The 27,857-nt window shown below is 39.3% G+C and overlaps 1 protein-coding gene across 2 annotated transcripts in view; it reads right to left on the reverse strand.

Annotated features, from left to right (window-relative positions):
• Positions 1-5,523: 5,523 nt before the first annotated feature.
• Positions 5,524-27,857, reverse strand: part of LOC134539107 (nuclear hormone receptor FTZ-F1) — a 360,344-nt gene continuing 338,010 nt past the window's right edge. For both annotated transcript variants that reach the window (XM_063380840.1, XM_063380841.1), the window contains 4 exons: positions 18,414-18,672; positions 16,675-16,775; positions 13,923-14,121; positions 5,524-7,438 (listed from right to left, as the gene is read on the reverse strand). In XM_063380840.1, the coding sequence (XP_063236910.1) occupies positions 13,975-14,121; positions 16,675-16,775; positions 18,414-18,672 (507 nt within the window). In that variant the 3' untranslated portion in view covers positions 5,524-7,438; positions 13,923-13,974. The remainder of the gene's footprint in view (positions 7,439-13,922; positions 14,122-16,674; positions 16,776-18,413; positions 18,673-27,857) is intronic.

The raw sequence follows: 27,857 nt of genomic DNA on the forward strand, positions 1-27,857 counted from the left end.
CAACAATACAAGTGGAGTGGGTATGAGTGTGTGTCTGTGGGTATACATACACTCGCGAGATATGATCAAAAAAAAATACGGCGAACAGCGAAATAAGCTTACATCTACTTCGAACTAGTCTACTTCAAAATAACACTCTCGGCTAGTGATCTGCACTTACCCCAACGTTGATTCCCTGATTGGACGCATTTCTGGAAGGCTTCTTTCAGGAGGGCTTTCAACTGCTCCGCCGTGGTCTTCTAGACTACGTCGGGAATGGCGTCGAAACGTTTGCCTTTTGCCTCTTGCCTTTCGGCGCAGTTAATCAAATGGTGCTAAATCCGGTTAGTGGGGCAGATGCGCAGGGCCGGATTTACCGCCTGTGGGCTCCTAGGCTGTCTCTGTGGTGCGGGCCCTCTCTAATGGGTAAGGGGGGGGGGGTATATTGAGTATCCCCTTCCAGTGAAACAGTGGGTGCATCTTGCCTGGGTCTGGGTGGCTAGTTTATTTTAATTGACCTACAAAACTCATAAGTTTTGATCAATTGTCTATTTTGAAAAAAAAAAAAAAGTTTATTATTAAACTAGACAATTTAACCAAACAGTATTTAGAGGTTAAGGAATTAAGTGACACCAAAACCAATGAAAATAATGGGAATTTTCTAAATGCTGACACAACTCATATATCAGCTTTCCACAGAAGAGTTTAGTTCGGCGCAATTAATCCACACAAAACAACTGGACACTATGTCGACGCGTATTTTAAGAATATAAGAAGATCCAAATCGCAGCATAATTTATTTTTTTTTTCGTGTCGTGTGGTGCGGGCTCTCATTTGTGGTGCGGGCCCATAGGCTTCAGCCTAGATAGCCTGCGCGTAAATACGGCCCTGCAGATGCGGACAGACTAGGGACCTTTTGTTGTGCCAAATACTCGCGGATCAGAAGCGAGGTTTTTTCATGGCGTGTTTTTCGCGTATGGAGGAGCCAATGGCCCATTTTTCCCCCCCGGTCTCTTTCCCTATGCATTGTTTCGTAAACGTCACAACACGCTCTTGCGATATTCAGAGTTTACAGTTCCCCATTGGAACGAACTCTGATGGCACTATGGCCTCAGTATAAAAGAAAACAGTCAGAATTACCTTGGCGTTTTTTTTTTTTTAAATTATTTACTGACGTGCTCTCTTACGCCTAGTAGTTCAATTGGGAACTCTCAATTTTCGTCTCACAATCACTGTCCAACAAACCCAACTTTCATCTCCAGTTATAATTTTTGGCCATGGGGTCCGGATCTGATGCGACCAGAAATATTCCTTCAAATTACGTGCAAACTTACACACAATTAAAACTTTCTGTTCGACAGTGAAAAGTTTGAGAATAAATTTCGCTTCACACTCGTCTCATTTGCAAATTGTTGGTTAAAATTCTTTACAACGGACCCATGCGAAATAATCAGTTCATCGATAAGCTGTTTGAACGATTTTATGGCCCCCCCCCCCCCCATTTTTTGCACATTTTTGTCTATTTTTTACGTTGAATGACATACTGCTTCAAATAGATGTAGCGTCAGCAGTTGATATAAAAATGCATCCACATTATTATTTTTTATCACATATCTGATAAGTGCTGTTTTGGATAACTTAACTCGGCCGCCAGCGAAACAGGTTTTAATTTAATGCAGTTTTTTTGGACATACGCCGTTGCATTTCTGCACTGTTTGTCATGGAATAATTCCAAAAATAAAAAATAAAAATTTTGACACAGCTTCAGCACTGAGCAAGGTGTCACAATGATAGAATGGCAAACACACACGAGGGACATGGAATTCGCACTCGGAAGAACCCAGGTTCGAATCCCAGAATACATCCATCCTGGTTTTTGTGGAAGCTAAATCAAGTGCCTGGTTCTTTGATTCTTCTCAACTCATCGCTTCAACAGTTCCACTGGGGAAACCCAATTGGTAAACTATTCATGTTGTGATTGGCTTGAAACCTTCGCCTCAGTACATTCACAATCCAATCTAATATTTTGTATAATCAACCATTTAAAATTTATTTTTCTGAGAATTTACAGCTTTCATCTTTGCTCTTTTCATCAAACATCCGCTTCTTTCTTCGCGCTTCTTTAAAATGAGGATCTAGGTTAAGCTTTCCCGCTAGTTCTTTCTCTTTACTGATTGCGTTAATGGAACTGTTTGATCTTTTAAAATTAGTTTTTAGTTTCTCCATTGAAACGTAAGCTTTAGCATCTTCTCGCAAAGCGAATTCGCCGAAAATCCAACAGAATGCCTTGCTACAGTTTTTTTTTTTCCAACATCAGCTATCGTTCATTCATTTCCAGCATGATGCATAAAGTTATCAAGCTCTCCTGAAAAATTGTGCATTTTGGTCACACAGGTGGTGGTGTTTCTTCAGTGACGTGTTGTTATTGGGCTGGTCCTGAGATATTATATTGTTGTTTTTCCCAGATGCTTGTATGTTTCAATATTGCAGCTACAGCTTTGCCCTTTTGTCGACAATCTGGTACTGGTTTTCAGTCTTGAGAGATAGGGTGGAACATGTTTGGCTATAACCTCTATTTTATATTTGTGTTCAACACGGTTAGACTTGCACACATTTTTGAGTGGCCAAACTTATTTTTTTCTTTTAAATATCTGTGTAATACATACTTTTTTGCATAATTAGCCGGCAAAGTTCAGTTTTGGACATTTTTGTCGTTAACGTCTGTACTTTTCAGGTATTAAAATATTTAAAAAAAAAAAGTAAGAGACTACACAGCAGACCATGCGAACAACTTGTGCGAAATCGGCTCACAATTATTGAAATCGTACTTTTGACTTCAGCCCATGAAATTTCCCTTGGTAGCGTTAGTAAATAACTATATTGACTACCAAATGAATATCCCACTACATCTGACCATCAATTTGAGAACACCAGTTTTTCAACATAAAAATTAATTTGGGTTATGTAAAAAATTTTTTGGTCTACCATTTTCCCAATGAAACATTTTAATTTTTTTTTGCGTTAATTACATACACCTGAGCATTGCAATATCTAGACAGTTCCTTCCCACAATATATTATTGATTATAAACAGTTCTCTAGTCACGCCAAAATTGCATCCTACTCTGTTCTCATTCGCTGCTGTGCCCTGTGTCCATAACAGAAATAAAATATATTCATTTCCCTCCCGTGGGCATGACCGTCCTTTGCGCTATTGTGGATCAGTAGGTTCGCAAAAATGTTGGTCAAGTCTTGTTTACATGACCTGTCACTGTTATTTTTTTTTTTTCAATTGTGTACCCCAGTTTATTCACAGAACACCTTTGTGTGTTGACATTGTGTTGTATGATCACTAAATATCTAGTTTTTCTCACTGCACAGTAAGGAAAATAGACCTGTTTGTTTACAGGCCATTAAGTCTACTCGTGGTGCTGTGGACATCTCGTCAGTTAAAAACACCAACCGACTCGAGCTGTGTCGAGCAACGATTTTGGGACAAGTTACAGTGAAGTTTTATTTTGTGTATTTGAGTTACTCAGTGAATTTGCCTGCATTTGTAGGTCATTATTTTACTCAAAAGCATGTAAACCTATCAACTAAAATAGCATTCCATGAATATGTACTTAATGTCCAAGTTTTCTGCACGAGTCGTGCAAATTTGACTTCCGTGAAACCTAATTCTTAAAATTAACAATCTTATTTCCATTTTTGTGTGTACGGGTCTAAATGGTTTAAATCTTTTGTCCCGTGTTGTCTTAGAAATAAAATTATCATTTACTTTAGTAGTATGAAAATGCATTCGTTTTTTTCAGCCTGTAGTTAAGTGAACAGTTATTCCTCGTCTTTACGAACGGTTAACGTTTTTTTTTGACACATTGCATATATACTTGAGTTTTTACTTAAATCCAAATAAGACTAAATTTTTAAACATTTACACTTATTAAAGAAGTATTATTTGCATAAGGTTTAACAAACTGGACTAAGTAAAAGAATGTTTATAATTCTTCTGCAACCAACTCCAAGTTTACACTAAAGCATCCACTGAAAATTTACCTACCTACAATTTTACGTAGCTTGCATGTTATGTAACTAGGTTGGTTGCTGTACTTTACAGTTAAGTAATTCTATTATAACCATTTTTCTATTAGACTAGAGATTATTAAATTTTTTTGCCCTAGTATAATAAAACTTACTGTTTACTTACTGAGACAATAAATTCACTAATGAATAATGATGGCTACAAAAATTCATATCCACGAAGCCCCTAGGAACCCAACACTTTCAACTCATTTATTTTTCATTATAAATTATAAGAACATCACATAGACACAACAGGATATTTAAATCAAAAGACTTCAATTTAATTTTTTAAATTATTTTATGTTGATAATTTTATATTTTAAGTTGGTAACAATTTGTGGTACTTGTAAAACTTCATATATATATAGCCTCAGAAATAAAAATTAGGAATGGTAGCATTATAAAAATGTACACTGGGGGAAAAAAATATTTTTTTTATGGATGGAACTTATTCCTAATCTAAAAACATGAGACTGTGTAGCAATACTGTAATGACATGACACACTTAAATTCTATGGCAGGATGTAGAAGACAAATGTTTATAAAAACTACATTTTGTTTGAGAATGTGTTTCATTCGTACTGCTCAACTTTTCAGCCAGGTTATGGTATAAATGGTATGATCAAATGTCCGGATGCAAGGTGACACAAAAGAGTGCGAATGGCGTATTCCAAAATACACTTCGGCTACTACCATCACAATAAACAATCAAGTCATAACACAATATCATAATATCAAAGTCGCTTCATAAAATTTACAGAATCAACACAAACAATTATAATACTAAAAAAAAAAAAGGAGCTAACTGCTAGTAGTACTTTTGAAATAAGCCATCAGCTCTTCAAAAACAATATCCTACAAATTTAATTCGTTTTGTTTTTTTTTCTTTCTTTCATAATCCATAAAACATTTCTTATTTCTTTGTACAAACAACTGCAATATTACATAGTGGTCCATGTTTTATATGTACATACATCAGACAAAGGTGACTTGATTAGAGTGGGCATGAGGTAACAAAAAAAAAAAACACATCAATGATCAACATTACAACTGTTCCTGAAACGGCTAACACACACAGAAGAAATCTCGGCAGATAAGCACGGGTGTCTCTTGGGGTGACGTCACGGTGCACACAGAAAAAAATTTAAAAAAAGCGGATCGGGATCGATACCACAGTAAAGCACTTGTTACACGAGTCGTGGGCCACCTGTTTGCCCGCTTCAACATTTAAAAAACTTCAACTGGTAACAATCTATACAACAATAATATTCTATATGATCTCTCGCTTTCCCCCACTTAAAAAACACAATTTACAACGTATCATAAAATAAGTTTCTCTGCAAAAATTCACAACACAAGCACACCAGATGGCATCACATTCATCAGACACGGAAATGGAGTTGGGGGGTGGGTGGGTGGGTGGGCGGAAAAAATATACGCATCTTAAAATAACTGCTCTTGTACCAACAATTGTGATTTTTTTTTATTATTTTTTTTTCATCAACAGCAAAAATGGAAACAAAAAAAAAAGACGATGGGTGATCACTGCTCGGGATGCCGTTGGGTGACGCGTGATCGTGGCAGTGAAGAGGACGAGAGGGTCCGACGGAATGTGGCGGACAGATCGCCGGAAGCGAGAACGGAGACGGGCGGAGGGGAAGAAGGAAAACGGGGGCGAAGGAGACGACGTGTGAAAGGTGGGTGGGACGTGGTGGGCGCATTTGGAGTTTCGACAGGTGGCATCCCTCGCGTGAAATGAGTTCGCGGTTTAACAATCGCTCGACAACTATCAACATACACAAATGTTTTTTTAACAAGACTACAATTACGGTATGTGTCGACCACAGCAGCCTTGCTCTGAAGTTTTTTTTAAAAAATGTTACCGCTAAAAAAAAAGATACTTTTTTTTTCTGTTAGTCCACCACCATACCCAGCTTTCAAGAAGATAGTGTTAATTTAATAACAAAAAAAAAGTATGTAGGACGCTAAAATTTTTAAGAATAATTTATTGGTTACGACACAAAAACATACGCCTCACCACACTCAATGTTTTGCCTAGCAGACGTTGTTTCAATCTGTGTAAGCCGAAAGTAAGAGAAAATAGGAGAGAAAAAAAATACAAGTTATTTAAGCAATGGAATGTTCAAGACCATGTATAGCCAAAGCACTAGAGTTGTTGCAATTGATGAAGACTGCCCAATAACTTAAATCTAAGAGGTAGCGCGATCTTCGCCTCGCAGCTACCTTCAGTGGGATGCCAATTTTACAATGTACACAATGTACACTAAAAACAAACAAACTTTGATGCCCTTATATCCCTTCCAGAACAAAAGCAAAATATCTGCTTTTTTATTTATCATTTCTTCTGGAATGTGTACGCACAAAACAAAAATAAGACGTCACAAAAAAATATATATATTAAAAAAAAAACAACGGGCGAGCAAGGATATTGTGGTCTCATTTCGTCAGACGATGATTACAATTTGCATCTCTGCAGTTAGTTCATAAAGAAATATTATTTCTTCTACATATAAAAAAATGCATTAACGTGTTGCATGAAGCAGCTCCTGTGATCTCGAGGGGACCCCGCGGCGGGGCGGGGCCCCCGCCCCAACAAACGACCAACCACACGCTGCTGATCCCGAGAATGGAGCTCGTAAAAGCGTGCCTCTGACTTTTTTATTTTGTACTTTTTGAAGGCATATTATATATTCAGAGTCAACATGCATATCAAAATATTCGTACTATAACTCTCTTCAACCACTACAGCAACAATTCAACTTGTCAACACGTAAATTTTTTTTTTAACCACTCTATTAATTTTTTTTCCCCGCAAGTACAAAATGAGAAGTCGAAGCCTTGTTCTTTTTTTTTGCCAAAGAAACTTTTTTTTTTTTTTTTAAATATATCTAAATTCATATTTTGACAGTTATTGCACATGTCTGTTACTGTCCCGGTAACTAGCACTGGTAATGCCCATCTTGAGTTGGCAATGCCGCAGGACATTGTAATGAAGACAGGTAACTTGCTCGCATCTTCGGATGTCCGTCAGGCAAAGCGACGATGACACTCCGTCCGCTCACGTGGCAAGGCAAATCCCCACAGCACGAGGGGTTCGTTCCCCCTTTCCTTCCCCCCCCCGGCTACGATCAGGCGCGAAGGGTCCGTGTCGCTTCCTCCCCGGCACTGCCAACCTAACCTCGATTCGCGCTGCAAAAAGTCAAGTCCGCGACACATTCTTCCACGAACGTAACGGAGAGAGAGATGGATTCTGTCGGCGCGCACGGCTTTACGAAGACTGCGCAGCACGGCCATTCTCCTCACTCGTTTGCTAGCTGCAGTCGCCTTCAGGAGACAACATGATCTTCCGATTCACGTAACTGTAAGCACACACAGAAAAAAAACATTGCATTATGATTTTGTTTGGCCATAAAAGTATTCTACATTAGTAACCACACCCTAGCTCTCGTCACACATCAACTACATTTCCAGTAAGTACTTGAGTTGTAACAAATCCAGGAAACAATTTCATTAAATTTTTACACTGGTGAAGAAAGAATGAGCCAGCGTTTGAAAATGTCTAACCAAATCAGCGTAGCTCATTGAAAAGAGAAGAAAAAAAGTATAAATAGGGTTAAACAATGATAAAACATTTTTATTTTATTATAATTAAGACTGTTAAGAAGGATAAGTCTTACTAATCATGTCAACACGTAAGGCACTTTACGAGTATGTACATTTTCTACTAACTAGTGTGAAAATGTAGACTTGGAACTACATCCCTTATTTTACTACTGAAACGTTTGTAATGAAATTCGTACTGAAGTTATTTATATAAAACAAATTTGTGATAATTTGCTTTGTCATACCATTAAAATTCTATAACCATGGTTTCACATAGGTACCCTAAGTTCACTTGCTTCTGAGTTTTTTTTTCCTTTTTCATATTAATTAAAGTAAGTTACTTTTAATACTGCATTGTTATTACAAGTGACTAGCTTAGAAAAAGGCAAGATGGAGTCCATCTACGGAATTGAAAACCAATTTAATTCTTGCAATTTTTTTACAGTAAAAACATCTTCCCCACATGAAACTATTCTTCATTTATACTTCTAAAATTATAGTTTGTTTTATCAGACTTCTTCCCGCAATAGAGAAATCTTCACTATGACATGATACGTCAAGACCCAAACTCAACTCCACTGCAAATACAGGGTGTCGAGTAATATTGCCGGGATCGTAAGCTGTTATAAAAGAAGTAGTCAATGCAGACGCATGTGTGGCATTTTAAAATGTCGAGAAAGGATAAAAGATTATGACTCAGCTCGTTACACTCCAATATTGCCGTCATTTTAGCTCTGGCAATGTCACGTCTTCTGAATCGTGCCCAGAGTTATGGTTGCAAATACTGCATCGATCCAGGCACACATACGGTGTGCTTCAGAAGAAACACCGCGCGATTTGAAAATGGCTCAACATGTCAGAGTAAGATATGTTTCGTAAAAGCACTGAAGAATACGCTGAGGGCAGATAGACACCTTTTTCTTAGTTTCTACCCCATCTAATGTTATGGTCACCGCTCAAATTTCGTAGTTGTTCTACGCACGATGGAAAGACTGCGCGCCAGGCAACAGCCTTGCTCGGAGATGATACCACGCTAGAAGCACCAGCGAGTGTCATGAATGTCACCCCGCCTCACTGATTCACATTCACCCCTGACGAGGCAGGGGCCCCTTAAGTGCTGAATGTTCATTATCTCCTCAGTGTGCACAATGACTTTTAGCGAATCCATAGGGGCAGGCATTTATTGCGAATAAATCTGAACGCCTATTAGACTGCAACAAGGTACACCCGCACCAGCGGTTTCTTCCTTGTGATTGGCGGCCGCCTGCGAGAGAAGTCGTTGCCTTGTTTGACCGAGCCACTCAGGACGCGTTTGCTTCCGCACTGAATTACTGTGATTGGTGTTGAAACAATCGACTTGTACCTGAAAGAAACTCGTCCAATCACGAAACACAGACGATGCTACAGTGTTTTAACTTTCAGCTAGTCTCGGAATCTTTTCGCGAAATATGCATGCCCCTACGCATCCATAATCAAAAGAGTGAAGTTTTTGTGCGAACTTGTGCAACAGTGAGGCTTAAAACACCGTGTGCGCGGGGGAGCCATGGCGGGGCTGTGACACTATACCCCCTTCACTTGCGCGCTTGAAGCATATCGACCATTCAACACAAGACTGTTTGTAACGCGTAGATATAAGTTTTTATGGTTTTATTTTCAGGCCCGATTCAATTTTTAAATTGGAGATTTCAGTGTTTATGATTATATTTTTCATGATATCTGTTTAATAAAACAGAAAGCATATTACTGAAAAACTACGATACTTAAAAGTTCCACAATACTAATTTCTCCAAAACAAAATTATTTCGAATGATCAAAAATGCACTTTTTCAATATAATGATTTAATACACAAAACAAATTGTTAAATATTTCTGTGTTTAAAAAAATGTTCTAAAGTCTTAATGTAGAAAAAAAAATTTTCATTAAATTGTGGTACAAATTCCACACTGGATAAATTATTTAAGTTATATTTAATATTTGAAAGATTACGTATTTGTGTTTAAAGTTAAGTTTTGATTGAATATGATGGTCAGTTTTGTGATTTTAATTATTGCATTTCGTTGTTAGGTATATGGTGTATTCACATGCTTTTCAACGTTATTTTCGTTTTATCGCAATTCGTTAAAAAAGTCTTGTTCCTAACAAAGTCACACATGTATATCCATTAAATACTTATTTTACAATAAGAGTTTAGAATCCCAGGAATCATTCTCTATGACTCTGATTTTCTACACATTTCATCTTGTAATAAAAATAAAACTTATGTTTCATTTTCTACTTCTAAATTGGGTATGTCATGTACTAGAAGTTGTTGAACAAATTTGTCCTTTGAACATAAAAATTACAGGGCCAAACAATTTTCACCTATCTACCTCAGAATTAAATGCTTTATTTTGATTCATCACCAGGCCAAAATTCTCCAGTGTCAGTGCAAAAACAGGGGAAGTATTATGTATACCGAAAAAGTTTACCCACGTCTTATCTCAGATGCTTTTCTTCTCACATGCAAACATTCAATGTCTTATTTCTCGTGTTGGGTATACGTTTCTAATTCATGAATTAGGCCTGAACACAAAAATAATAGACCCTGAATATAATAGGGCTACTGTAAAGAGCTATCATTAAAATGAGACATTACTTACTCTGTTATGGGAAGGTAGCATTATTATTGTAACCAGATAAGCACAATTAAAATTTTTTTTTCCATATGTACAATTTTGCAAAAACAAAAATAAAAAAATATAATAGACAAAATGTGAGCCAGTCGTTCAGTACTTGACAGAGATGTGCTACATTAACCTTGGTAATGAGCAAATTCACGTGTTCTCATGTCGCTAACGCACTTATGATACGAAAATCGGATACAAAATTTGACACAGAATTCTTTAAAATAATACCGCCTCTACAGAGATGTTAGCCAAGGATTTAAATAAAAGACGGAGTACTGAAATGACATAAAATCCTCACTGACATAATGTATATAACACAGCAAAAAAGATGATAAAGATAGTTTTGACTAGAGCGCATACGCCTATGTTGCTTCTCTGCTGAAATACACCAAAAGTGAACTTCACATGCTTCAAGAACATGACTGTAAATTTATAAGAGAAAACAAAAAAATTATACTATATAGTATACATTCATATAAACAATATCATAAATAAAATACAAACTATTTTACAAAATCAAATAATTATTAAGTTTTTAGTTTTATACTGCTGAATTAAAGCTTAAACAATTGTAACTGGAACAAAAAGTTAATTATTAACATTAATGCTGACATTGGACAGACTATAAGATGCCCCATGTAATACATTTAAAATTTTATTGAGGTGAAATGCATAGATCAACCATTTCTCCTGAATAAATACTTATTTTTTAAACCTGTTTCTATTCTCAGTTTTCAAACCAAGTAGGACTCTTTTTAATTGGTGGCAGCAATGAAAAATTTTTTTTGAATGATTCTTAGTCATAATAAATAAATGTCTGATTTAGGGATGATCAATGTTTTCTACAGTATAAAGTACAGTAGAACCCCGATTTTACATTACTGCATTTTACGTTTTCCCGTTATTTGCACCAGTTTATTTCAGGCCAATTTTAACCTCATTTAATGCAAAGCAATAAATTCCCATTGATTACAACGCACCTATAATCTGCTTCCCGCAATTTATGCTGTTTGTTTATGCGGTACCTACATAAATTCATTATTCCCGTGTTTGTCATGGACATCTTACCTATGAAGATATCACTATCGTGTGAAATACCAAATCAAAAATACTGTTGGGAACACTAGCGCTGTAGCTCGTGAATTTTTCGAAAAGCTTTTTCATTAAAAACAGTACTGACAGGCTGCCAACACTGGCCTAATAAAAGCAGACTTTGAGAAAATGTTAGCACGTGATGCTGTTCATCACTAACTTATACATTCAGGATTATGTACTGTATACATTTCCGATATTAAATCTTTGTCAACGTCTGTTAAGAATAACCTGGTCGGCAAAAAATAATATTGTGAATAAGGGAAAACGTTAGTTTTTTTCTGCGAGTAATTGACTTGTGTTTTTTATCTACACATATTTTAACAAGATGGCAGCGTGTAAAAAATTGGAAAATATTTTCGATTTATGAAAAACTCAACTTTTCAAAGTGCATGGATGAGCACAAGGGTAGGCAACTCGTGTTTCACTCACTGAGAGGTTAGGCATGCCGATTTCAACTCTCAACAAAATTGTGAAAAATCGCGAAATGATTGAAAAAAATGTTTGGTGGTTTTTCTAAGAAGAGAAAATACATTTGTACACCAAAATATGAGGAACTTGAAGTACTTTTGATGGAATGGTTTGTGGATGCAAGGGCCTCGAATGTACAGATTCATTATTTTTTGAGAAAACTTGCTGTATTTTTTTTTCTTTGAAAATTATAACTTTTGCCTAAGTACACTTTCCTTGTGTGATATTCTTAACCTGTAAATGTCATGTTATTATGAATTGCTAATTTAAGTATGAAAGTATGTACATAAACTGAATTATTACCAATACACTCTACAAAATGTAAATATGGGACTTAAGTTTATAATTATTCTTTTTAGATATGCTTCAGACACTCAAATTGAATAATTATGTGTACATCAGAGCAGAATATGTTTAGGTATATAATATCACAGTTCTCTGAGCAAAAAAAAATTGGATTTTTTAAAACATTTCCCTTATTCTAAACTTCCCCGCATTTTACAACATTTTAAGACACCCCCTTCAATAGTGTAAAAAAAAAAAGGTTCTACTGTACTTTATTTGGGTGGTTAACATTATATCTCTTACTCTAAAACAAGGGCCTTTAGAGCAATTTTATTTTCAAACGCCCTTAAATATAACTTGCAATTTTTTTTAAAATCTCTTTTCAAAAGATACTTTTATTAATTCTTTTTTTTAGTTAATAATTTTTTGCCAGTAAAATTATCCAGTTTATTGTGTATGATGTTTTAAATTCAATAACAGTACAAAATAAATGATGTAAACAGACTATGATCAAAAATCGAAACTAGAACAGTTTTGATGAAAAAAATTTATAATTTTATAAATATAAACAATTTTAACCATTTTTGAGACTATAAAAAGTTACAAAAAAAATTAATTATATTTCAATTACAGCTGGATTTTTAATTCAAAGTTAATTGATAATAAAAATTCTGCTCCAATCATTTGCAGGCATCACAGTGTATATAAAGTCAAAAAAGTGCTTGAGCGAACAAACAAGCAGCATTACAGATTGCGTTGATGAAAATGATTACTGATAAATTACTTTTTAGGGGGTAAGAACGTAACCACATTTTTAACGTTTACTACGGTTAGTGCGACAAGCTTAAAAAAAAAGGAAATTCCGGTTCCGTAGGTGACGAACCGGGAGCAGTCGCGAGATGTGCGTTTCGTCTCGCGACGGCGAACGCCGACTCGATACTCGGGAGGTCGAAGGTTCGATTCCGTTCGCCCGCACGGGAGGATAGTTTCGATTCTTAAGAGGCCACTCAGTGTTTCAGGGGCACTACGCAACCCGCGTTAACCTCATAAGATTCAATGCTATTTTCATTTTGCTTACAGCTAATTAACTAATATAGATTTCGAAATGACGCTTGCTTGATATGCAAGACAACGATGCTCTTATCAAAGCCCCTTTCTTCAAAAACGTGCATAAATTATGGTTCAAACCTAGACACAATACACTTACGCATATTGGTAAAGATTAGTATAAAACCATTATTTATGCACGTTTTTGAAGAAAGGAGCTTTCATAGAGCATCGTTGTCTTACATATCAAGCAAGCATCATTTCGAAATCTATATCAGTTGATTAGTTATAAGCAAAATGAAAATAGCATTGAATCTTATGAGGTTAACGCCGGTTGCGTAGTGCCCCTGAAACACCGGAGTGGCCTCTTAAGTGGCCGACGGAGAGACAAACTGTAAGGACGACAGCGAGGGAACTGCCGTCTCGCCAGGCGCGCTCGCTCGCGTCAAACACTTCACCTCGACTTATGCACGGCCAAACGGAGAGACAAACTGTCAGGATGACAGCGAGGGAACTGCCTTCTCGCCAGCCGCGCTCGCCCGCTCGCCTCAAACACCCGCCTCGACTTATGCACGGCCAAACGGAGAGACAAACTGTCAGGACGACGGCGAGGGAACCACCGCGCCTCGACTCGCGACACACTCCGGGCCCGACGGGACACCTCACGGCCCGACTCACCGGGGGGCGCGACGCCGTGCCGCGAGCACCGAGGTCAAGAAGGCGTGCTGTGCTATTTCCTCTTGGCGTGCAGCATCTCCATGAGCAGCGTCTGCGTGGGCGCGCTGCCGTCGCAGTGCTTCAGGTACAGGTGGTCCTCGCCGCGGCTGGCCAGCTGGTGGATCTCGGGCTTCACCATCATCAGCTTGCCGAACTTGTCCTGCGGGCACATGTCAGGGTCTCATTGGCTCGCCTCGGCCGTCCCTCTGGCTCGCCCCACACACCCGGGCTCCGTTCCGCTACACGTCTGCATTTCAGTGGGTTTTCTGAACATGATCCTAAAGAAAATGGGTTCATGTACTCACGTACACACGTTAGAAGTTATACTTACTTGGCGTGATTACTCGACTCTTATTTCCATTAAAAAACTGTTACGCTAACAAATTGAACTGTAAGTACGTTCTCGACAAACGCCGGTTCGAGAGTACCTCCTCTTAACAGTAGTCGTTTAACTTCCACTTCATGTACCTACAGTTAACAGAAACAATGATCTCGTCTTTAGGCTAACAACCAACTTTAATAAATTTGATAAACGACTTTAATTATTTTCCTTGGTTCTTGATGACCATGTTTGTTTTAGTTCTGTGGTGTCGAAATTGTAACATTTGAATTTTGGTTTTATTGTCTTTGTTATGTGTGTTTTGTTTTTATATTGTATTGTTTTGTGTTTTTTCATTTATGTTTATTATCGTGAGTGTATTTGTGTCTAATTGTGTGCCTACCATTAAAGGCTTTGTCCTGTTAGTTGGCATGTTACAATTACAAATAAATAAATAAATAAATAAAATAATTAATAGAAATAAAAACTATAATAGAAATAAGGTTTTTTACAGTAAAAAAATAACTAAGTACTCAGTTTTCAATACTAATATAAATGTGTGTATAATAATTAAGGTGAATTTTAATTATTTAATAAATAATGTTTATAATATATAATGCTAATAAATTGCACACACAGGTGCATAACCTCACTTATTTAAATACACTTGAAAAAGTTTAGAAAAAATAATATCTACCACAATCACTAAAGTCTAAGATTTAATGCCACACGCTACTAGTTTTTCTAAATGAAATGTTAAATTTCAAAGGTGTTAGTTATAATAAGCTGAAATAAACCTGTGTTTTGTACTTTCCTGTGCATCTGTAACGTACGCACATACTCTTTACGGGTTATTTATGATAAGTTGTAATAAAACGTTTAAATTTTTGTAATTAAGTTAATTTGTAATTAATTTTGAAAAAGAAAAAAAAAACCAAGTGCCGTAGAACAAGTTTTTTCAGTTGGATTTTATTGAATAAACCCATCCCCAAAATCGCCGGTTGGGTACATGGCCGCCAACCCTGGGTTTGGGACCACACTGCAGTACCGGATTATCGAACTTCAATAAAATTTTAATAGGAATGACAAAGAATAATTAGTACAGTACAATGATATTTAGAACAAGTTGTATAAGCTGTTTATGGCAAGAAAAATCCATACAGAACTAACTAACAACATGGGAGGTCAAGTCGGCCTATGGGAATACTAGTTTATTGATGGGAAGCGAATATCAAATTGAATGATTAAAATATTCGCGAAGTGGTATCGAATTGCGAATATTGTTCTCGGCAAAGCTGTACTTAACTTATTTTATACAATACAGGATCGAAGTAAAAAAAAATTGTTTAACATTTGTAATGTTTGAAATGATTAAGTGATTAACAATTTTTGACATATAAATAACCTCATTCAATAAAATTATGAAATAACCATTATTAACATTAATACTGAGCAATCTTAAAAGCAAACTGAGCACTTTGTTTTGATTTTTAAAAAAACCAACTCTATTCAAGCAAAACAAATACATCACAAAAAAATAAATAAATATTTTAATGAGAAAATAATGAGCTTAAAGCTTGTTTTAAAGCTTAGCGAAAAATTCAAAACAAATCCCTGAATGCGTGACAATAAACTATTTGAAAACACTGAAATGTAACAACCAAATCTGTAACAAAAACACACAAATCTGTACAAAAATTTCTCCGATTTTCCATGACCGAAATTCCAACATTTTCCTAACCTTTTTTTAAAAATATTTCACCTGTGTTGCAATTTTCTGGAATAAATAAAGAAAATTCATCCTGTACCATCCCGCTAGCTGTCCTGGTTTTTTTTACAGTTTCTTTATTTCAAACAGAACCTTGCATAAGTCATTTTATGCACTAAAACACCGTCTGGAAAAAATTTGGGTGATGGCAGACTGGAACATGACATTTTTCATTAAATTACTATCACTACGCAGTGGCGGATCCAGGGGGGGGGGGGCCACCAGGGGCTAGTTCCCCCCCCCCCCCACCAACCCAAAAAAACCAGTTGTCTGCTACATTAATATTGCCGACAAAAATGATTGTTTCTGAAACCAATAAAATACTTTAATATAATTAATTAATTTCTTGTGGATTCATAAAATCTGGTGGTTGGATGTTATGTGTAGTGTGAGTAGATTATATACAAATTTAGTAATTTTAAGACATTTCTTTCCTCCGGCTTCTCTGAAATCCTAGAGTGGCCCCCTCCGAGGTGAACCTCTGGATCCGCCACTGTCACCAGGAAACTTCTATCGCTTTGAAAGGATTTGAAGTAAAAAACCTCTGATGTTCCCCTGAACCATTGCACCCGTTTTCCTCCGACCTTCCAGAAGGCGAACACGGCAACAAACGCCGCGGCACGCACCTGTATCTGCGGGTAGCACGTCTGCGTGTAGTCGAGTAGCGCGTGCTGAACCTGGTCGTGGCCTTCTTGCACGTGCTTCCTGTTGACGATGCCCCTCACGTCTGCAACACACGGGCAAACACTCCCTGAACCCCCTGCCAGGCGCCGGGAGTCGCCCCGCCCAGCACTCGGCACACACTCGCACGTTCAGGGCGGTGTTGCAAGACGTTCGGGTAAGGTGGAGATTGCTGGGATACGACTGTAACCTAACTCGCAGACCGTATTCCAGAACACGTCCAAACCCAATCCCTGTCGGGTAAAGAAAAGGCAACCTTTTTAATCATTCCCAACAGAAGAAAAGAATTTGAAAGCAAATGGAATTCTGCGTTCGCTCCTGCTTATGCTAGTATATTATTAATATTATCATAAAACACTTTTTAATACAAATAGTCAATTAATTTTTGCCAAATGTAAATGAAAAACCTAGATTTTTTGTATGGCCCCTTTCCCTCTTCACCGCACCGTTTGATGATCCCTACTAATATTTGTTTAATGCCCTGTGTACTTAATTTTGTTTGTGCCAAGTCAGTGCTGCCAATAGGCAATCAACCAGAATGAACCATACATAAACAAAGACTAACACACACTGTGTACTCAATTTGCACTGTAAATATTTTTGTGCTCAACATTAAATGATAATTTGCAAAAAAAAAAAAAAATCTGTCATGGCCAAGGATATGAAATTGTGCTTCTCTTTTGTATGTAAATATTTCAATTCATTAATTGTTTGATTTTTAAAAAATAGTTAATTTTATTTATTTATTTATTTATTTAGTTATTTATTTATTTATCGTCAGTATGTTTTCTGTCAAATTATTACTAAACATTATTTTTAATTTTAATAAAAGTGTGTGTGGTGAAAAACTGTAACTGTCAAGGAGAAAAGTACATTTGGGAGAAAAAAAATAAACTGTAAAGTTCCGCACGAAAAATCGTCGCGTTCCGCCCGAGCTGAGCGTTCAAAGAACCGGCCAACCACCGTGGCGAGAAAATCTTCTATAATATCAAACCGGTCAAGGCAGGCTTTTTAACTAATTGTTCGTGATTATATTCAAACAAATTATACGAATTAAATTTGCAAAAAACTCTAAATAGTAGATAGGGACACCCGTATTTCGCGATTTCATTTCGTGTCAAGGTATTTCACAAAACACTGTAGCTTTTTCTAAGAGTCGTGGCAAATTGTGAGGGTGCAGGCAGTACTGTGACAACATTCTCATTGGCCCCGGTCAAGAGCGGGACGACACCTCTCCCCGACCTCAGTCAATAACCACAGGAGAAAAGCTACAGTATTTCTCGTGACGTTATCAGATAAAATTAACGTCCGAAAACCGATTTTACAGTCAACCCCCTCAAACAAACGAAGAAAGCGTAAGTTGGGGTTGTTTAAAGTTCGGCCTTCTAAAGTCAAGCTCCACTCGAGATGGCAGGTTTTTAACTATTCATAATTTGAGAACTACAACTTGCTATCATGGAGTGGTTCGGAGACCATTTAAACTGCGATGGTCCCGTTGCCTCATAAATCCTCGGCACTGCTTCAACTTTCACTCGCAGTCAATCTCTGAATATAAATCGTTGCAGAAGTTAACCACTGTCCTTTACGCTACGAAACAATTGCATGCATCAGATGGAACATGATAACATTAAGAAGAAAAAAAAAAAAAACTCTCGAGGTTGCCCAACGAGGTTGAGTGGCTCACCAGGGTTGAGCAGCAGCAGGAACTTGAGGCAGACGTAGTCCGACACGTCGAACTTGAGGTCCTGCAGCGCCGCGGTGAGGTCGTGGAAGCGGGCGGCGAGCCCCGGGACCCCCAGCAGGCCCAGGCACAGCAGGTCGAACTTCTGGCCGTTGGGAAGGCTGGTCTCGTCGGGCAGGCTGTTGTGCATGCGCTGGTGCAGGTGGTCCAGCACCAGCATGTCCGACCACGAGTGCTGCAGCAGCTTCATCTGGTCGTCCACCTGGAGGGGGGGGGCAAGGCCACAAGTCCCCGCGTCAACCCCTTCGCCGGCCTCTCAAACACTCAGCTACTGGCTCCAGGGGGCGGGTACTGACATCTTTTAATGAAGTGAAACTTCTTTCGGCAGACAACAGTCCCCGCGTCACCCTCCGAACCACTCAGGGAGCGGGCACCAGGGGCGCAACAACAGGGAGGGGGGGGGGGGGGCAAGGGTATTTTGCCCGCCGCCCCCCCCCCCTTCTGAAACCTTGAAGTGGGGACAAACGGGGGCAAAGAAGGTGCTGTGTAATCAATTTTTAGATGATAAAAAACCGCACCATTTTCCACCTTGAAATACAAATTTTTCCCAGGGGAGGACCCCCGGACCCCCCGCTTCAATTGGGGGGGGATCGATGATTCTTTATAAAAAAGGTATATTGATCCCCCTTTGGAAATTTAGTTGTTGCGCCCCTGAGTGCGGGCACAGACATTTTTTTACGAAGTGAAACTTCTTTCGGCAAGACAAAAGTCCCCGCGTCACTCCCTCGCCAGTGACGTAACTAGAGGGAGGGCAGACGGGGCTTGTGCCCCGGGTGTCGCATTTGGGTTGGGGGGGGGGGGGGGGCTTAAACTGGCAGAGTGATTATCACTATAGATATTTACTTGAATATCACAATGTTGGAACACGACAAAAATGTTTGGAGGGCAGATGAACTGATTTTATTTGTATTGAAATATACACACATGAATATAGTCAAAAATTTAAAAAAACTTTTTTTTTCACATACCATCAAACTTGTGATGAATTAGAAATGAAATAACTGCAAATTAATTAAATTTTTTGCCATCTAAGTAGAATCAAAAAAATATTTAGAATAGTGGGATTAATTTTTGGTTGCGACATGAGGTGGTGTTGGGAAAGGTTTCGGTTTGGTTGGTTTGAAATAAAAGGGGGCACCAAAATGAGTTCTTGCCCCGGGTGGAAACTAGTCTAGTTACGTCCCTGCCCCTCGCCAGCCTCTGAACCACCCAGGGGCGGGTACACACATATTTTTTTGAAGTGAAACTTCTTTGCTCAGGGGCTACGAATATTCCGATCGCATGAGGGCAATAAATTTTTTTACGTGATAGGGGAACAGGCAGACAAACAGATGAAATTTTTAAAACCAACTCTCGACAAAAAACATTTCAAACCAACCTGGAATTTAAAATTCGACAGTTATTCCTCTAATTCAACTTACGAAATTTTGATGTTATTTGTATTAGTTTTATTAATGCAAACCACCAAATTCCGATTTAAAAAAAAAAGAAATTGGCTGGCACGGGCCCTCGACTGTGTTCACAAACAATTTCAAGACTTTTTCATGAACTTTAAGTAAAATATTTATGCATACATAACAAGCAAAATAAAACTTAATAATACATTTTCATAATAACATTTGCAAGAACGTGGTGGTTTTTATGTTAGAAAGCTAAAACCCTTTTCAGTTTCCAGACATCTAGCACCTTAATGTTTGTTTTGGGACCCTTTTTTTTGTGACTTACATGCCTGGAAATTTTCATTGAAACAAAATAACGGTACATTTTCGTACCATGATTACCTCATCATAGTAGGTACACAAGGCTCAATAATGGTACACCAGCATGTCTAGCAACCAGGTAATGGTGAACTATCTTTTTTTTTTTACCTTCTTCAGCCATGTTGGTTGGACGCCCAAAACATTGGCTGACATGTAAGTGTTACCGGTTTAATGACAAGGATTCTAATTCGTACTCACTGACCATCATCAGACGTGGTCGTGCACATATTTCCGCAATGTTTGCAGCAAGACGATAAGGTGATGGCGGGGTATAAAAAAGAAAGAAGTGACTTCAACTACGTCACAGCACGCCATATTGTCTTACGATTCCGGACCCAGCATAGAATTTCGGAAAAGGCGAATTGGAGAGGTGGGGCTTATGTGTAGTGTCAGTAGATGAAATACATATTTAGTAATTTTAAGACAATTTTCTCTCTGGCTATTCTGAAATCCTAGAGTGCCCCCTCCGAGGTGAACCTCTGGATCCGCCACTGTCTTCAGTTATGGGCGTTTGGAAGGGGAGGGGGGATAGCTCCTCCCAGTGGCGTAGCCGGGGGGGGGGGGGGTTAGGGGTTCAAATCCCCCCCCCTTAGTACCAAATATTTAATTAATTTCTTATTCATCACTCAAACAAATTTCATATTAAAATTAATAAAACATTTTTACCATTACAATATTTAAATTTAAGTGCCGAAAACTGCTAAAATAGCAGTATTTTACACCTTAAAATCCCAATTTTCCCGGCAGAGGACCCCCGGACCACCCCGCTTTAATACGGGGGGGGGGGGGGGCATGCTTCTTAACACCCCCCCATACACAAATCCTGGCTACGCCACTGGCCTCTTCCCACAGACAGCACCGCCACTGGAGGCAAACCCTGTTGCTCCTGGCTTTCCTTCACGTGATCCGCCGGCGACGCGCGGAGGTCAAGTTTCCCCCCTGGGAGAGAAGAGTCACGATGGGTTGTAGAGGAGAAGGTTACGGGGTGGAAAAGGGGAAGGGGGAGGGGAAAGAGAGGTGAACGTGCACCTCCAATCGTGAAGCCTCGCCTCGCCTCGCCTCGGGAGTCTGCGGCTGTCCCAAGGACGCCCCAGCCCCGCGCGGGGCTGTTTCACAAACCATCGCCCGAAAACCATCACCGGCTGCCGTCATCGTGACGTAACACCCCGTCTCAACCCCCTCCTTCTTCCCCCGCGACCTTTCACCCCTCCCCTCCACCCCCCCGGACACCTGCTGCATTCCAGGACGGAGGGTGGACACTCTTCACAGGGCGCGAAAGTGGTACCACAAGAATACTTGCACCGATCTCCGCGAAGTAAAGATACTCAGTACCTATTCAACAATAACACAAACACGTGTATCAAAATTATTATCAATTCAGTAAAATATTCCAGAATAAATCGTTAAACATTCCAAATGTGTTTATTGATCGCAGCCAAATCACATTCGCGGCTGTGCGTCGCATTTCCCCGCTCACCCCGCCGTCACAAAGAGGAAAAACAAGGGCTGAGGCAATCAAACCCCCAAATATTACCATCAAGAAGAACTCGACAGATTCTAAGAAAAATATTAGAAAAAAAAAAAAGTAAAATTTTAAAAATTTCATACTTTCTACAGTAATTAATTATACGAATAAAATTACAGTACGTATTCTGGAAACATAGTTTGACATCAGAGTTAATAATTTTTTTATTTCTTGTACGTTCTCTTATTTTTGACCCTTGACACCCGGATTCGAATTCGAAGTGTATATTCGAGCTAGATACTTTTGTGATTCGAATTTAAGAAACTTGGGAACCGATCATCACCAACTAAATTTTAAAAATTAACTATTTTTTGGGGAAGCCCTGTATCCGTAGTGAAACCACACATTGTCTGCGACAGTATTGAGAAAGAGAATATTGACGGCTATCACATACATCTTAAATATCTCTGTATTTCATGTATTAGGCTAAAAGTTATCGTGTCCATTATATATATGTGTGTGTTTTGAAGACGATGTTTTAGATGCACTTATTGAACGGTAGATGTGCACTACTGAAGAAAAAAAAATGTTTGTGAAAGTATCATACAAATGTATGGAACCTGTTGCGCCGTGCAGGTGTGCTATACTTGAACAGGGCAGCAGTGTTGCCAATGCAGTTGTTCATTTTTACCCTTATGTGGAACACAAAATACCATCTTCTACCCACACTTCTAAAAAGATATCCACTATCACGTCAGTCAAAATAAAACAAAGAGTAGTCTACATTTTTTCTAGAGTTATAACTTTATGTTCGGTTAATGCAACTAAAACGGTGGGAAATTAACTATACACTCTATTGAGGATAAGATGTACTTATTTTAATTCTGCTTTGACAATTGAATATACTTATTAAAAAAACAAAACAAACAATTATACATGTAGCACTAGCCTAGCCAAACCCTGTGAAATTGTTTCGATTGTTTTATACGAACTGAAAGCTCCCAAAGTCAAAATGTTAGTTCAAATAGCTCGAGGTTAAGTAGTTCAATCATAGATATATTTATTTAAATGACTACCACCTTTGCTGAAATGCCTTGATAAATTTTAAAGCTATGTATATTGAACAAGGTTGGATCTGGAACACATGGTTATAGCAAAAAACGTTGTAACTTTAAATTCTAATTTCAAAAGATTTTTATCTCTTGTATAACAGTACCCTCATATTACTTTAAACCACAGAAACTCGTGATTTTTTTTTTCGCGGTAGTTTTTTTAAATACCAGAAATTGGGGGGGGAATATTATTCGCAAATTGGCAAGACTGCAGGCCAGACAGACAGACAAGAGAGACAGCCAGACAGACATCCGCAGCGTACGAATCAGGAAGAACCTTGAGAGTCTTGAAACAAGTTGAGTCCCAAGAAGGGAGAAGGAAGAAGGAGGGCGAGGGGGGAGGGGGTTAAGGCGGTGAGATCACGGATACAGCGTCTGGCGAGCATTCCTTAGGTACCCCCCCCCCCCCAAACCCAGGGCCAACCTTTTCCAGGGCCACAGGTCGCTGACGTCATACCTTCCCGCGGCATTTACCGTCGCCGCAGAAAATACTCGTCGTGCACTGTAACTTATTTTTTTTTTTGTGAACGGAACAGACATATTTATGTAAATTTACATACATCTGTAAATTTGAACACATTTACACGAGCACAAACTGTATCGCTACAAAAAAAAATAGTGTTCGCAGAATAACTCGGTTTGAGTTCTTTCCTGGGTATTTATACTTTGTGTCGTCCCAGTACCTCCAAACAGTTAAAGTTGTTTTTTAAACTACGCACATTCAGAAAAGCACAACAAAACAAAATTAAGTCAAATTAATTTTTAATGGTTAAAAAATCACCCACTTGAACGAAACATAAATCAAAATCATGCGCCAACTTTAATAAGTAAATACTCAATATTATCTCATATATGCAAAAACAACCATAGTCGTGTGTTGTAAAAATTTACAATATATTTCTGGTCGTAGCTATTACAAACTATTTCTTGACACCTGGTTTTCAAATGAAACTTTTGTGAACGTAGAGATTTATTTATTTTTTTCTGTTTATAATGTCAGGCTCAATAGGAAAGAATTGAAAGCTCTTAAATCCTGCATGGTTGGGATCACAGCCGTGACCCGGATTAGCAATTTTGCCGGTTTATCGAACGTCTATATTGTTTCAAAGGGGAATGCCGAAAGAAAAAAAATTAATACGTAGACAGAACTAAGATATTTAAAACTAGTTGTAATAAACACTGAGCGGAACTTATAAAGCCGAGCGTGATAAACATATGAAAATTGTGTTTTCAACTACATTTCTGGACGCCAATCACACGTAGTTTGAGCATCCGCCGCTAGAATTCGCTGCCGGAGCAGCTAGTATCTAATCATTCCATTTGCAGACTGAAAATTTTAAACTATGTAATAAAAACGGCTCGGATGAAAGAAAGAAAAAAAACTCGAAAAAAAAAACCCACACTCCTGCTTTGAACATGCCCATCTTGTCAAAATTCATTATACAGTTAATACTATAGTGTTTCCGTTTTCACTTTTGCGAACTTTGGTTCGCGTCATCCGCCACAGATGGCAGCACTGTTCCATTTTCACACACCCCCCCCCCCCCCCCGGCTTCACGGACACACCACGCTGCGCAGAGCTTCGGGAAAAACAACGTGATTTCAACACTGCTCCCGCAACCAGAATCGGGTCTGTTTACGGAAAAGCATTTAAGCATAAGCTGAGAGCCGATAAGTGGCTTTTTCTCCGGATTAAGTTGGTCAACCGTATTTTCAGAAGGCTTAAAATGGCTAAAACAACCGTTACAGATTCTTGAAAGCATTCAAGGGACTTGCATTAGATCTTTACCTTCATTCCTCCGCCTTATAAATGTTACGGTCACCGCTCGATGCACGACGAGAAGACTGCGCGCCAGTCCAGAGGAGACACCGCGCTAGAAGCACCAGCGAGCGTCGCGCTTATCATCCCGCCTCACCGACACAGATCTCACGTAGGACATCCCACTAAACGCAGCGTAAACAGCCAATGGACACGAAAATATTGGTGCAGTGTAATAAGGGCCTTTTGAGTTGCAGCCTGACTGACACTAAGTGAATCCGTAATCAGGCACTGCCTGCAATAACACCGCCCTCTTTTCTCTATTTCTCTCTCTCGCCTCTAACTTGCATTTTTTAAAAGTATTTATTCACTGTTTGAAGTGCATAAATTTAATTAAATTGCCTCGAAACCCACGTGACTTAAGTCGTGGAATCTTGCTAACGTCAACATTCTAAATCTGGTGTAGTTATTACTTCAGATGGGGGCAGGTATCGTGAAATACTCCAACTGGCGGTTCATTATCAGACGATAGAAACGTAAAAAAATATATATTTACGCTTTGTGAAACCAATAACTAGAAAAGAGATTTTAAAAAAAAAAATACGAACTAGGTACAACAAAGGCGGTATGTTCATCCTTACACGAAAAGACGAGTTTATGTCGCCTTGCCGCTGACTCCGGAGACGCACAAATATGCCGCTTGGGAATTAGTAGTTGTGGTTTGGCCTCTCCCCTCCAACCCCCGCCACCATCTGCCGGGAGGGGCGTGAAACAATAAGATCCCCACGCCCACGAGTCACGAAACTCATTACGTCCCGACTGGTTCCCAGCGGCGCCTGCCCGCACCTGCAACCCGCACGACAGTCGCGCGCCGCGGGACGCATAACTCGCAGGCACTACTATCCGATCCTCGCTGGACGTCTCACATTCGTCTATTCCAACTTTTTTGTTTTTGTTTGGCGCAGTTATAAAGGCGTGTACGCTTTCTCTTACACTGAACCACGAGGCATAAACAACGTTTATATCGAGGAATCAAAACATAAAATTACATAATAACTGATCACAGCAATTACTGATCCAGGACTAACACAATTAAATTACTTATTAAGACAGTCGTTCACACACACTTGGTTGCGTGTCTGTGAATTTAGAGCGCCACCTTTCTAATTAGTATTTATTTCTGACGCATTATCAAACTGTAATCGCCTTTTTTTTATATATATAACAGTATCGAATAAGGAGCAATTTGCCGCCTGCCAGCTTTGTGCGTACCACTTTGTGCCTGTCTCAGGACTACGGTGATGGTGGTGGTGGTGGTGGTGGGGGTGGTGGTGGTGGGGGTGGTAGTAGAAGTAGTAGTAGTAGTAGTAGTAGTAGTAGTAGTAGTAGTTCACTGATGACTATTTAATCCGCGTAACGAGAGGACTATCGAACGTCCAATACAAATTCAAAGCAAAAAAAACCAAATAAAATTATGTATCTTATACAGTAAAAAGACATTTGAAACAAATTTTAAAAAAAAGGGCTGCTTCATTACAATAAAAAAAAACATCACGCACCGAGTGTTACCGTGTAAAAGTAAAAAAAAATCTCTTTGCTATCGCTCTACATCCACCCCGAGAGAGTAAGGAAAAAAAAAAAACGCGAGCAGAGACTGCAAGATGCCGGATTACAGAAAACGCCAGCACGTCGAAGAATGCCGTATTTAGAAAGAGCAGTCACAGTAGTATTTTTTTTTGTACGAATTTTGTTTGTTTCGTTTGCGACACGGCCGTCGTGTTTCCAAACACAGAAATCCTTCTCCCCCAACACCCCCTTCGCCCTGGGGTTTAGAAGAAGAAGAAGAAAGAAAAAACGGTCACGCTTTCGATGCCTGTGACCTTAGCGGGTAGAACAGGGTGTTTGGCAAGCGACGGGAAGTTGCGAAGCTACGTTCGCGGGGTGAGGGTTGGGGGTGAGGGGGAATAGGAGAGACGGGGTTGGGACACGAAAACCCACGGGGCCCGCTGGGGGAGGGGGGGGGGGAACGCACGACAAAGCCGCCTACGACGACGACGAGACCTCACAACGGCGACCGTGACACGAATGCACCGCATGACCGAGTTGGGGCCTGCGGCAAAGCTTCCGACACGCGACACCGCGGCGATAGATCCACCAAAAAAAAAACCTGTGCCTCCTCACCACGGATCCGAACCCCCGTGCTTCTGCCCCAAGATCATTCGTAGAGACCGCGGAAAAAAAAAATTCGCGGATTCATTTCGCGATAGGCTAGGATCAAAATACGTTTGCCCTTTTTACCGCATCAGTGATCGGGCCACAGTTTATCTGAATGACACCCGGCCAATGATAAACTTTCAACAAAAGAAGTATCGAATCACTAGTGACCCGATTAACAGGCGACACTAGTCAGTAGCCAATGAGCAGACGTAATTTTCCCGCGTGCATTGAGGATCATGGAGTATATATATCCTACAGGTAATTGAAATCGCGAATTTTTCCGGTCTCTATAATCACTCGTGGTAATTTCCTCCTGCTGTGAAAGAATATCTCAAATATAACTTTTAATAGCATCAACCGTAAGCGTTGTAGGGTGTTGTTTCAAGGTCACAAAGAGTAACTCAAAAATGTTTTAGATCAGTGCATGCGTGAGTAACTGCTTTGTTGTTTTCTCGCCTGCAGCGCGAAATAATGGTTCTTCCCCCCGTCGGCTCTCACGGCAACGTCCGACACGTTTCAGCGACAAGTCCTCGGGTTTTCAAACAAACACCCTGGGGACTAACAACGGACAGCTCAGAGATTTTTTTTTTCTTTTTAGTTGTTACGTTGACAACCGAATTAATTTCCAGGTTCCACATAAACCTGTAAGAGTGAATTAAGGAACTGACGAACGAGTGAGTGATTTCGGGACAGACATTAAAATTGTTTGTAATTTAATTAAAAGTGTAAATATCGGCCACTGCATAACACTGCAGGTACTTAAAATGAGCTCGTCTTTTCAGGACCTGTAACCAGAATGCAAAGTTTTTGGAGCCATGGTCACAGTGTTATATGTAGCTTCGAACTGAACTTTGGCCATGCCCATCTTCGCTATTCACGGTAACGGAACACAGCGCCAAATGTCACCACGTTGCAGAGGGGGGGGGGGGAAGGCTCAGACTTGTTGCTCCATCAGGCAACACCGCCGCAGGGGTGAGCTGCAACTGTACTGTCATCACAGCCACATGCGGGCCTCGAGGTCCGAGTGCAAGATCCGGGCATCGAACCACAGGCCCCCTCGTAGAGTTCCAGACC

Source organism: Bacillus rossius, chromosome 14 (assembly GCF_032445375.1).
Source record: "Bacillus rossius redtenbacheri isolate Brsri chromosome 14, Brsri_v3, whole genome shotgun sequence".
In the NCBI taxonomy this organism is placed as follows: domain Eukaryota; kingdom Metazoa; phylum Arthropoda; class Insecta; order Phasmatodea; family Bacillidae; genus Bacillus; species Bacillus rossius.